General features: G+C 48.5%; 2 protein-coding genes across 2 annotated transcripts; both read left to right on the top strand.

The window, feature by feature from the left end:
- The first annotated feature begins 304 nt into the window (after positions 1-304).
- Positions 305-2,649, top strand: LOC136487479 (E3 ubiquitin-protein ligase SIRP1-like). Its single transcript, XM_066484633.1, has 3 exons — positions 305-460; positions 841-2,162; positions 2,273-2,649. Exon 2 carries the CDS (start codon positions 1,003-1,005, stop codon positions 2,158-2,160), a length of 1,158 nt encoding a protein of 385 aa, XP_066340730.1. The 5' UTR covers positions 305-460; positions 841-1,002; the 3' UTR covers positions 2,161-2,162; positions 2,273-2,649.
- A 2,820-nt stretch (positions 2,650-5,469) lies between these two features.
- On the top strand, positions 5,470-6,692 carry LOC136479788 (probable calcium-binding protein CML20). The gene has a single exon (XM_066477541.1). The coding sequence runs from the start codon at positions 5,886-5,888 to the stop codon at positions 6,594-6,596; it is 711 nt and encodes a 236-aa protein (XP_066333638.1). The 5' UTR covers positions 5,470-5,885; the 3' UTR covers positions 6,597-6,692.
- Positions 6,693-13,084: the final 6,392 nt, after the last annotated feature.

Below are 13,084 nucleotides of genomic sequence, written 5' to 3'. Positions count from 1 at the left end.
ATAAACAATTAGAAGTGGATCGATTCTAAAAAAAAGATCGGGCTCTTTCTTAAAACAATCTAGAAATAATCCGAATGCAGACTGATGGAACGAGCCCTTTCTGTGTCAAAAATCAGACACGGACCCAACCATAAGTCCTCTTGTTTTTTTTTTAATAAATGGCAACCATAAGTCCTGCAACCAAATAGTACCGATTGAATCCCTGACAAAGAGGGCCCAGTTCTGCTCCACCCTCCAGGCGGACGCGGAGTCACGGACCCACCCCGGTCTTGCCTGTAGGATGAGCAAGCCGGCCTCTCTCTCTCTCTCTCTCTTCCCCACCCAGTGTGCGCACTCCCTCCCTCTCTCTCTCTCGGTCTCTTCCTCTTGGCGACGACTGGGCGGCCGACAGGCCGTCGCCGCCGCCCTACGCCAGGTTCCGAGGTCTTCGTCGGGCCCTTCTCCGGCGACAGCACCACAGGTACGCCTACCCCTTGTCTTCCCTTGCCTGCTGTGCGAGAACTGAGCACCCAAACCCTAACTTAACTATTTCTATTCGGATCTGATCTAACTACAAGTGTGGGTATGCGTGTATTACGCCTATTAGCTCCGATTGTTTCGCAAAAACTTGTCGGGTGTAGATGTGTACAACCATGTCCTTTACCCGGTCCGCTCCTGCTACGAAGTTTCCTAGTCCTAGAAATATGTCCTGCCTTTCTTGCTTCCTCAGTGGGATTACAATAGCTACTGGTTTTCCTTTCTTTTGGTAGATCTGTTAGTAGTACCTTAATAATCTTTGCGTGTGTGCTTTTTTTCCTAGTAAAAGTTAAGTACTGATGCTCATGGGGAAATTTGTTTCAGGGTGACAAGGATAGCTTTCTCAGGTCAGTGAAGGAAGACATCGTCTTGACGCGGTAGAGCTCCTGACGGTTGCTGGGTTGTGCTATAAGTATCCAGGGGTGAATTTGGACTGGGAAATAGTATACTGAAGGGAAACTAAGTCTCAAGAGAGCTTGTTTCAAGATGGATGAAGGCCAGGGAGTTAGGTACTGGTGCCACAGGTGTGAGGAGGTGATAGATCCTATGCCTGAGATGAAGTGCCCAAGCTGTGAGGGCGGGTTTGTGGAAGAGATGAGCTCTGAAGGCTTCGAATCAGCTATGAACGCAAGATCTGATCGCTCCCTCTCTCTATTGGCTCCACTGCTGTTTGGTATGTTGGGGGGTTCGTCGCGCAGATCAAGACTCAGGAGGGAGGCCATGGCTGACGATGATGCTGATGAGGATGACGAAGAGGATGATTCAGACCATGAGCTTGAAGCTTCCAGTAGGAGGCGGAGGAGGAGGGGCTCGTCAGCGCTTTTGAGGATGCTCCAGACTATCCGTGACCGTGATGACGTAAGGGGCTCGGATGACACTGACAGTGATACAGAGAGAGACCTGGAGCTGGAGAGACCGAGAAGGGAGAGGATGGAGAGGCGGATGGCGAGGGAGCGAATTCAGGAGCGGATGGAGAGGCAGAGAGAGAGGGCAAGGCAAATTGAGAGAGTGAGTGCTCGTGGCAGAGAGAGGACAGAAAGCCTAATACTGATCAACTCCAACAATGAGGCTATTATTCTGCAAGGAACATTTGGATCTGATGACAATCAAGAGGACTCAAGCAACACAAGTTCTGGTGTATCACTTGGGGATTACTTTCTTGGTCCTGCCTTAGATACTCTCTTGCAGCGTTTGGCGGAGAGTGACCTCAATCGTTCTGGCACACCACCTGCCAAGAAGGAAGCAGTAGCTGCGCTGCCAACTGTGAACATTGAGGAAGTGTTGGGCTGTTCAGTCTGTCTTGAGGATTTTGAGATGGGAGCAGAAGCAAAGCAGATGCCCTGTCAGCATAAGTTCCACTCCCACTGCATACTTCCGTGGCTGGAGCTCCACAGTTCTTGCCCAATCTGTCGATTTCAGTTGCCTACTGAGGAGACGAAGAACCCATGTGAATCAGCCAGCACTGCAGGGGCCGTCAACAGAGATGGAGACAATGCTGCTGCAAGCAGTAGTGATACAGAAAGTAGTAACCGCAATGGAGACAACCATTCTGATAGTCCTATCTTCTCTGCTCTGAGCACACTCTTCTCTGATCCATTCTCATCTGATGATGATGAAAGTGTTCCGCACTCTTCTGAGAACTGAAGGTAATGATAAATACTATGAGTCTATGAGCGTAATAATGTGAACAATGAAAACACCAACCCTACTATTAATGTGCTTGATACCTCCCTCAGTAGTTGCGCTTGCATTGCAGACAGAGTTGGATGCAGGCTTGCAATATGGTGAAGGCGTTCTGAAATATGAGGCTGGCATCTTTATATTGTAGTTTCTGTACATATCTCTGAATGGTCGCCCCCCAGAAGACAAACTATTTTATCTTCGCTTTCCTGAAAGCTACGTGGCTTGTAATCTGCTAGTGCTTGTTATGTTTACTTGCCTCAAATAAATGTGTAGCCTGTAGCGTGCTTACCAAATTCGGAAGACTTAGACGTGCATGTGGACGCCAATTTGGTTGACAGTATGGCCAATGTAAGGCAACCCCTCCACTAGCTGTTATGGCGTATGTATGCAGTGACTTTGCGTCTTATATTTTAACTGTCTATGAGAACTCCTTAGAAGATGGCTGGATAATTTATGTGAAGGCAAATGCCGTCCAGTGGTCCTCATTCCACACTCCATTGCATTCTGGAGTGGATGGAATGTTGCAGGTGCTGCCTCGTATGGTCCTGAAGTCACCCTTGAGGATATCTGGTATCTTATTGCTGTGTTTTTTGTGTTCCTTTTATTGCTCTGTCCTTGTTCATGATTTTTTTTAAAAAAAACATGAAATTGGTCTATGTTGCAGACAGGTCCAAGTGCATTCGTGTTGGTATTTTGATCTGAGGAGATCGCCAAAACAGCATTTGCCATGGTAAGCTGGCCTGGACCAGTTGGGTGACACGGCTGGGGTAAGCAGAGCAGGTTGCTGCCATGCTTATCATCTCCTAGGAATTATTTCCTGAGCAAGAATCCGGCTTGCTGTTTGTTTTGATGGTGTGATCATGTGGTAGGTGCGGGTTTGATCGCTGGTCTCCACTCTGTTGGTCCTGCTTGGTTGGTGTGATCATGTGGTAGGCGCTGAGGCTGAAACGCCTTGGGAATATTGGGACGCCGCCTCTCAGTGCGGTGCTGCGGCGACCAAGACTGAAGTCAACCGACGCCGTCGCTGATGCTCTGGGATTCCCTTACGCGTACTCCCAAATGGCTAAATCCCAATAATTACATGCAGATGCAGCTGCATCGCCGCGAGGCCTGTAAAGTAATCAGGGAATAAGTAAAGAGCATGCAGCAGCAGCAGGAAGCGGAGGCATGACACCATAGCTAACAAGCTTGCATGCATCATGCATCTAGTCAGTAGTAACCGATAAAACAACTATGCATGCAACTATACCGGTAGACAGTGGGAAAATATACATGCACTTGCACATGACAACTATATATGGATGCAGCAGCAGCAGGAAGCAGATCTCTCGCATGCATCATGCGATGACGCATCAATTAATGCATCCTCCTCTCGTCTGTCTGGACGAGCTCATGCATGTTGAAATTTGGATTTGCCAGGCCCGGAGCGGAGGCAATGCATGCGCGTCACGAATTGCTCCGTGATTCCACCAATTCGCAAGTTCCAACCGCCGGTCGATATCGATTCGCTTCTTCTAGCTAGGATGTGTTATTTCCTTGTGTTCCTAAACTACTACTACTGCCTAGTACATCTGGAGCCCCTTGAGCCCTCCATTTTTTTAGATTGACTCGACACAGGAGGACTGGACGGTCAAGTCCGTATATCCATGCGTCTCAACCCTCAAGCGGCAGGAATCTAGTGTAGGAGATAGCGACTTGTCGTAGGTATGACTGGACACGGTAGTACGTAGTACAAGCCAGTGGCGGAGCTAGCGCTCAAAGCAAGCAGGGGCCAAATGGGCCTCAAGAACATACTGCTACAGGCAAGCATGACACCATAGCTAACAAGCTTGCATGTATCATGCATCTAGTCAGTAGTAACAGATAAAACAACTATGCATGCAACTGTACTAGTAGACAGTGGGAAAATATACATGCGCTTGCACATGACAACTATGGAACTTATGCACGGCAGGGGGCCGGGCCATGGCAGGCTACGGCCCTAAGGTAGCTCCGCGAGTGGGACAAGCTAGTAGTAAACGACGACTCGATATGATGCTTCCGACGGGATCAGAGAAAGTCATCTGATAATTTCCTCTGCCAGTGGATAACGAAAACGACACGTATCAGCAAGAACGGTATTTGCCAGCGCATGCATGGATTCCAAGTTTGGTGGAGGCTATGCCACCACAATCGCCTCTGGGTTGTGCCAGCCTTTACGCCTAGCACTACCACTTCTACCACCCTTAACAACTGCAGCTAAACTTTCGATCAAAAACTGCAAGCCCTCTAATTAAACTTGCATCTGCAGCAGCAGCTGCGTCGTCCCGGCGGGGCCGGGCCACAAGAGCAAGCAGCCTAGCAGTGGTCTTGAGACGGAGTTGACCAACGGGGAGACCCCGTGGTGGACTGCCCAAACGCATTTGCATCCTCCTCGTCTGGACGTGTTGATTTGAGATGTGAAAATTTGCCAAGTCCGGCCGGAGGCGAGGAGGCAAATGCGTATGCATGCGGCGGTTGGCGTCGCGTGTTACTACTCCGTGGTTTCGTTCGCGCGCGCGCCGATATGCGTGGTGTCAGTCAATTCAACCCCCGGTCGCCGCGATTTCGATCGGACGCTAGGATTAGGATGTGTTTTCTTTCTCTCTGTAAATAAACTACTCCCAACTCTAGAATTTCTCTGCAACTTTAGTTCGGTTTGGTTTTGATGGGGGCAGAGGGCAGGTCGCCGACAAACGCAACCACTCAACAACGTCGCGTCGATCGGGCAGTGGAAAATGACCTGAGAGGGCGTTAGACGGCCGTGCCGGTAATTCTTTAGTTAGTGAGATGGGAGATCGATATGACTAATCGTGCGACGACCCCAGCCTGTTCGGCTTGGGCTGAAACAATCGTATACGATCGTGGATTATTACTGTTGGCTAGTTTGATATGAGAAAAAAATACTGTTCTAACTGAAAATTTACGATCGTTTACGACCCAGCGTTTACGACCCAGCGAACAGGCCGCCGTAGGGCTAGCTAACGACACTACTGACTGGACCAGAGGAGGCCGGTAAGCTGGGCAGGCTGCCACGACTCGCAACCGAACTCGCGCGCGCCGTCAATGGAAAACGCGTCGGCGTCGGCTTATGCCATCCACCGTCTGTCTACTCTGTAAAAAGCAGCAGCAGAAAGTACGGCGCTGCCGGGAAATTTCTCACGCCGTGCGTGGCCGGTTGGATGTACGTAACCTAACCTCCCGTCCCGCACGCTGTGTTGGTACCAAAGGAAAGAGTGATAGATTGTTACACCTTACAAACAAGCAACCCAAGTCGTCTTGCGCGGATTAGATTAGAAACCGATCGATAGGGGAAAAGCACATATAAGAAGGAAGACGAGGAGGGAGTAAAATAGACAGGCAGGCGCAACGCAACAAAGCTCTACGAGTAAAGTTTGCATGTATTCCTCGTGGATTTGCCGGGAACTTGCTCTACGTTTGCCGCCCATATGCCCAACACCAGCTGCACCTGCATCGTTCAAGGTGAAGTCTCCCTGGCCTGCATATACATGTAGTCATGTAGATGCATGTCGTCAAAGCAGCCACAGCCCACAGGTCACCAATGCAAATGCAATCCAAGGAGTACGTCTAGCTAGACGATCTCTTCGTTCCACGGCAACAGTCAAGTCGTAAGGGGAGCTGTGCTGCAAGCTTGCAGATCGTCGAGCATGTTGGAGCCGGTGCTGCCCACGGTGCTGGACCTCCTCGTCCACGGCTGCCTCATCGTGTCGGTGTCATCTTTCCTGATGATCATGCTCGCGCTCCAGCCTCTGCTGCCCGGCGGCAACGTGGCCACGGCCGCGCGCAGGGGCGTATGCTCCGCGTCGCGAGCCGTCCTCGTGCGCCTCCTGTCCGGCCGGAGCGACGACGACAGCGGCGGCGGCGTGGCTGTGGCGCCTCCTCCTCCTCCTCCTCCTCCGCGGCGGAGTCGGAGCAGCCGGCATTGTTGCGAGCGGTGCGCGTCGTCGTCGTGGCCGGACGTCGTGGCGGCCGTGACGGCGAGCCTGCGCCTGGACGACGACGACGACGACATGGAGTGCTTCAACTCCTCCTCCGGCGACGAGAACGCGGAGGAGGACACTGCGGCGGCGTGCGGCGGGTGCGCGGCGACGGCGGCGGTGGAGGATCTCCTGGAGCGCAAGGAGGCGACGGAGCAGGAGCTGCGCGAGGCCTTCTACGTGTTCGACCGCGACGACGACGGCTTCGTGGGCGCCGGGGAGCTCTGGAACGTGCTGCGCCGCCTCGGGATGCTGCTGCCCGAGGGCGGCGCCGCGGCGCGGGAGGACTGCTGCGCCAGGATGATCGCGGCGCACGACGCCGACGGCGACGGCCGGATCAGCTTCCCCGAGTTCAGGGCCATGATGGAGCACGCGGCGTGAGCGCCGGTGCATCACCGCACAAGTGCCGTGCACTAGCTGTGTAGTCAGTAGTAGTACCTAGTAGTACTTTTTTTTTTAAATTTGGCTACTATTTTACGTTCACAGACGCACTGATGTTTGATGAATAATAAGATGTTCAGATGTGAACTTTGAAATGGGAGGCCCGAATTTCCGGTTCACATTCACACCGGTGTTGGTGCTTGCTCTTTTTTTGCTCCATGAAAAGCTTCTGTTCGGTTTCTGGGGAACCGTGGCCAGGAACAAATCCAGCCATGATTACGTGACTAATTTGTATAAGCTTCCTCCATGCAGCCCTAAGGGGAAGTCAGCAAGGACGAAGAACCCAGGTCTCCAGTGCGGGTGTCATCGCGTGTGTGACGTGGAGCGATGATGCGGCCGTGTCGCCCTGACCACACCGCACGACGCGGCACGCACAATCTCCACTGTACGTCTTGGAAAAAAAAAAGATCGATCGACGCACGCACAGCACAACACAATCCTGGGCGACTTTGCTGCTCCTTTCCTTTTACATTTGCCGGGACGAATTGAACGAACATTCTTTCCGGTTTATTTCCACGAACAAAACAAAAGCGCGCGCGCGCACAAACACTCTGTGATGAAATCGGCGGGCGATCGATACATACAGATGGCTGCAAATGAGCCTGCTGATCGGGTCGTCAGAGCACGGGCAATACAAAACAACACCCTGACAGCCCGGCAGGGCAGATCTTCACTTCTTATTTCTTAATAATCCCCGGTCAGTGGTAATGCAGCACGTAGGCGCAAAAGGACAGCCAGCCACGGCTCATGCGCTCGTGTCTGTGCTGATGCCTGATGGAATGCGGTCGTGCCGACACCTAAAGGTTTATTCGGAAATGCTTCCAGTATAACTGGAACAATGCTCGGCTGATTTAGAAAGAAATTTAACTATTCGTATAATTCTTAGCAAACTAATATTAGTGGATAGCGTGACTCATTGATGTGAACAACTAAATGGATGTTAGTGAATGATATGTCTCGTTGACGTGGATATTATAATTGTTTGTGCTAGTGGACTTTAATTGCAAGTGATATTGGACTGCTGAGGTGTACACCGTGCATGTAAGATAATATTCTAGTGGAGTTTAGAATTATAAGAGATATAGATTAAGTTTGATTATAAACCACACATCCTCCAGGCCATTAAATATGCATTTATAAGTCTTTTTTCGTCCGGTCGCATTATTTAGGGGGTGTTTGGTTCAACTAGGAGCTCCTAAATCTAGTCCTATTTAATCATTTTTTACCTAAACACTATGACTAAATGAGACTAAATAGGATTTAGTCCTCTCTAGCAACTCTGGAGTGACTAAATGAGACTAAACCATTTAAGAGGGACTAAACTTTAGCAGCCCAAACCAAACACCCCCTTAATCGGTGCCGATTGTTGTAGTTAAAAATTTCACGAGATCTACTGTATATGACTGTTTAGGGCCCCTTTGGAATGCAGTGATTTCACAAAAATTGTATAGGAATTTCATATGAATCCATTCATTTTTCATAGAAAAACGAAGGAATAGGAAAAAAAAAATCCCGTGTTCCAAATGGAACCGGTGTGGGTTTTGTTGGTTGGATGAGGTAGGATGGAGCTGTCCATCCTAATTTGGTTTGTAGACATATACAAGCGAATGCTAGACCAGTTGGTCTGGCTGTGCGCTTTGCACCATACCGGCTAGAGTTCGAACCTCCTCGGGGGCGGATTTGTTGGCCGGAGAAGGCGCAGTTTATTTGCACGTTGAAAAAATCGTCTCCCCTCTGTCCCACGCCAAAGCACAGGTCTAAGGCCAGTTCAGTCTTACGGGAGCTACGATGCCGCTATGTATGGGTAGGGCAGAGGTTCAGAGGTTTTCTCGATACGAGTGAGAATGTCTTCTTAAGCAAAATGCCCAGAGTTGTCTTACCCCGTGAGTCGAGTTTTTTTTTTGTAAACATATTCCTATAAAATTTGTTGAACTTAATAAGCATTTGACTTATAGAACCACATCTTCTTTCCAGTAACGTCTAGGGAACCAATCGTCTTACACTTGCACCAGACTGGCTAGGTCGGACCATATATATATACACAAGGTACAAAATCACATCTTTAGGACCTGTTCGTTTGAGCTTTCAGAGAGCTTTTGGACCTTAGCATTTGAATCTTTCAAAAGCCTAAAAAAAACCAGATGCTAAAAACCAAAAGACAGAAGCTCACTATAGTGAGCTTTTAGAATTTTGGCTTACGAGAGTTGTTAGGCTTTTAGAAAGTCAAAAGCTAATAGTCTAAAAGTGATAAAAAAAACTCAAATAAACAGGACCCTAGTTCAGTGTTGTGCTTGATGTTCGTTAAACTTTTTGGTATAGCCCTGTATAAATACTCCCACCATTTCAAATTTTAAGACATTATGTTTTTTCAACATTCATTGCTTTTACTTTATATCTAGACATAATGTATATTTAAGTATATGATAAAAGTTGTGTACCTACGTAAGTCAAAACGTTTTATAATTTGAAATGTAGGGAGTAGTTATTAGTATGTACTAATGTGTTTGGTAATTTATTTAGCGCTACACTTTTTTATTTATGTGCTAGCTATAGTTTTTTTAATAGGTGTTACCTTAGCTGCATTGTGTTTCCAGCTAAGGCCTCGTTTGGATGAACAACACAAGATGTTATCTCAAATTTGCTGAATAAATTGAGGTAACTAGCGGAGCTGCTGCCCCTGCTCTGCTGCTAATAACTTGTCTGCGGCCATGGCCGCCGCCGGCCCTGGCGCCATGTTCCTCTCCTCATCCCTCCATCGTTCTTGGCGCGGCGGTGGCCGGCGAGTGGGGTGGCGGCGAGACGCAGCTGGCGGCAGCGGCCAACGAGTGGGGTGGCAGCGAGCCACGGCGGGCGCCTAGCAGCGGGCAGCGGCATCCGCGTCGATGCGGAATTGGGGATTCGGGAAGCCGAGCGCGAGCGTCTGACGGTGTTGGTAGATTGAGGATTTGGGGAGCTAAATTGGGCCCTTGTTGGGCACTTGGGCTAATATAAAGTGACAAAAAAAGGGCCAAGTTCCCACTGCCTAGCAAAACGAACCGGCGCCATGTCGCTACTCGTTGCTCTTGGCTCGCTCTCACTCGGCGCCATGTCGCGGTGGCGTAGCCTCTGCTTGGCAGCTTGGTAGCCAGAGCGAAGGAAGAAGAGGGGGTCCAGGGGTCTGGCCCGCTGCCGCCGGTAGTTGGGGCGGCTGCCCCACCCCGTCCCAAGACGGCTCCGTCAGGGGATTGAGATGAATACATGCGTATCTAAATAAGACTTAAAAGTGCTACTACTTTTAAATAAAATGTACCAATAGTATTTAACTGAAATCTAGAGGCTCGAATCATGCACACAATGGTAGCTAGCGCGCGTGTCGTCTAAGGGCAGCGTGAATGGAAGCTACCAAGGTTGTCTGTCGGCTTCAGAAAAAAAAAGGCCGCTATCGCCCGTAGGTACAGACGACCTGAGAAGTTCCCAGCGCAGGCACAGCATGTGCCCCCCCTTTACTACGATTAGTAGAGCTTGGCTTATATATATATATATATATATATATATATATATATATATATATATATATATATATATATATATATATATATATATATATATATATATAGGGAGAGGCTATTCAGTAGCCGGCTAAAAAATAAGTTATTCTGTAGCCACCTCCATTTACTATAATTTTATATACTAATTTACCATAATATCAATACATATTTACGATAGTTGGGTTACTATAACATATGAGGATATTTATCATAACGTTATATTAAACCACTTAGTAAGGAGTTACTATAATCTCATAAATTAACATAGTAATTATCATAACTCAAAGTGGCTACAGAATAAGTTATTCTGTAGCCAGCTACAGGATAGTAGTTCTATATATATATATATATATATATATATATATATATATATATATATATATATATATAGAACAACTACTCTATAGCTGGCTACAAAATAACCTATTCTGTAGCCACCTTGAGTTACTATAATTACTATGTTAATTTATGAGATTATAGTACCTCCTTACTAAGTGGTTTACTATAACGTTATGGTAAATATCCCTATGTGTTATAGTAACCCAACTATAGTAAATATATATTGACATTATCGTAAATTAGTATATAAAATTATGGTAAATGGAGGTGGCTACAGAATAACTTATTCTGTAGCTGGCTACTGAATAGCCTCTCCCTATATATATATATATATATATATATATATATATATATATATATATATATATATATATATATATATAATTGGCTACGGGGGACCTATCTTTATTGATAGACATCTAAAATAGAGCATTTTGCTGAAAGGCACTCTACTTCTTGTCAAATTTGATAGCTGGTGGACATTAGACCTAATAAAATATTTATTCTGGGCATTAGAGGAGAGAGAAGAGCGGTAAAATGTCCGAAATGACCCTGCCTCTTTCTTCTTCCCTTCTCTATCCGAGTTAGCAGCAAGGCGCCCATGGCCCCCGCCTAGGCCGCGAGCCCGGCCCTCGAAGATGGCCGCGTCCACCATGGCCGGCTCCGGCGAGACCGCGGGGTCGCCCGAGCCCGCCCAGGCCGCGACCTCCATCCGCCCAACCCTTTTGCTTCGCGGCTGGTTGCCCCTGACGGCTCGCGCTCCCATGGGCGGCGAGCTCCTGCAACCACGCCTCCCGCGCCCATGCCCACGAGGCCACAATGGAGACCGCGTGTGCCCGCGAGACCGCCGCGGAGCCTGCGTGGCCACGACGGAGACCACGCGTGCCCACAAGGCAGCGGCGGAGCCCACGCCCGCCCGCGAGGCTGCAACGTAGCCCGCGTCGGAGGAGCGGAGCTCGCGCTCTGCCCTGCTGGCTGTGTCCGCTTGTCGCCGTCCCAGCCTGTGTCTTGCTCGACGCGCCGCCGTCGTTTCATGAGTCCCACCGGGTGCCGCGCTGGCTGGCGCCCTGCTCGCAACGTCCGCCAACGACGTTTCGCGACCCCAGTCCTTCGTTGCCTGCTTACCGCGTCCGCCATCATTCGCTACTCCCGCTGGGTGTCGTGCCCTACTCGCCGCGTTTCGTGACCCCGGTCCTTCGCGTCCCGGGTGCCGCGCGGGCCCGTATCCTGTTTCGCGACCCCGGCTTACTCAGTGCTCTCTGCTCCTCTCCCGGCGCGAGCATGTCTCGCTTCTCGCCGCGGGCGCCGACTGAGGCCGCAGCCACCTTCGCCCAGCTCGCCGGCCACCCGTGCCCGAAAAAAGAAAGCGAGTAAGGAAGAAGAAAGAGGCAGGGGCATAACGGACATTTTACCGCTCTTCTCTCTCTTAATGAATATTTTTATTGGATCCAATGTCTATTAGCAAATTTAACCAGAAGTATAGTGTCTTTCAGCAAACTACTTCATTTTAGATGTTAAACAGCAAAGGAGGTCAGTTTGTGCCAATTTTGCCTTTTTTTGTTAGGGCCTGTTTAGTTCCCAAATTTTTTTTTGCGCAGTACCCATCACATCAAATCTTGCGGCACATGTATGGAGTACTAAATGTAGACGAAAAAAAAACTAATTGCACAATTGGGCGAGAAATCGCGAGACGAAACTTTCGAATCTAATTAGTCCATAATTAAACACTAATTGCAAAATACAAACGAAAGTGCTACAGTAGCCAAACCCCAAAAAAAATTTTTGGATCTAAACGCGCCCTAACAAGCATAGGTTTCATGCACGTTCACACGGTATAGATTTTGGTATGCCGCTGTTGTCCTAGATAAACGCGTAACAGACAGGGGTCCTGCCTTTCGCCTCCAACCGCACGTCTCAGCGAGTTACTCGTTTTTCCCGACCTGTGTTGTGCAGTACAGGCGGTTCAGGCCGCGTTTAGTTTGCCTCCGGAATCGGCGGCGCCGGAATTCCCAGCACTGCAGTGTACTGTAATATTTCATTTGTATTTGATAAAAATTGTCTGATCATTGATTAATTAGGCTTTGTTTGGTTTCTATAAGTCAGGTGACTTATTAAGTCAGGTGACTGAAAAACAGTAACTTATAAGTCATGCCTGTTTGGTTGTAAATGACTTATAAGCTCATTAAAGGTGTGGGCCCTACGCGAAAAAGGGTGACTTATAAGTTTTAAGCATGGGTGACTTATAAGTTGGTGGTGTTTGGCAAAATAAGTCATTTTTTCACTTTTTAACTTATAAGTAGATGACTTATTTGGAACCAAACAGGGCCTTAGGCTCAAAACGTTCGTCTCGCAAAGTACAACCTAACTGTGCAATTAGTTTTTAATTTCGTCAACATTTAGTATTCCATGTATGTACCACAAGTTTGATACGATGAGGAATCTTCTTTTTATATAGTGTTAAATTCTGGAACTTGTGGCAACTAAACATGGCATTGGTACTGGCGAGAGGCCACTCGCCAGACGTGACATTGGTACTGGCATTGGTCTTGGGCGTATAGACGT

This window comes from Miscanthus floridulus, chromosome 1, assembly GCF_019320115.1.
Source record: "Miscanthus floridulus cultivar M001 chromosome 1, ASM1932011v1, whole genome shotgun sequence".
Classification (NCBI taxonomy): Eukaryota; Viridiplantae; Streptophyta; class Magnoliopsida; order Poales; family Poaceae; genus Miscanthus; species Miscanthus floridulus.
Note: the sequence above shows the minus strand (reverse complement) of the source record. Positions and strands in the feature narration are given on the sequence as shown.

Excerpts from the sequence above, each read along its gene's own strand:
- LOC136479788 (XM_066477541.1), top strand. The coding sequence starts at position 5,886 with ATGTTGGAGCCGGTGCTGCCCACGGTGCTGGACCTCCTCGTCCACGGC.
- LOC136487479 (XM_066484633.1), top strand. The coding sequence starts at position 1,003 with ATGGATGAAGGCCAGGGAGTTAGGTACTGGTGCCACAGGTGTGAGGAG.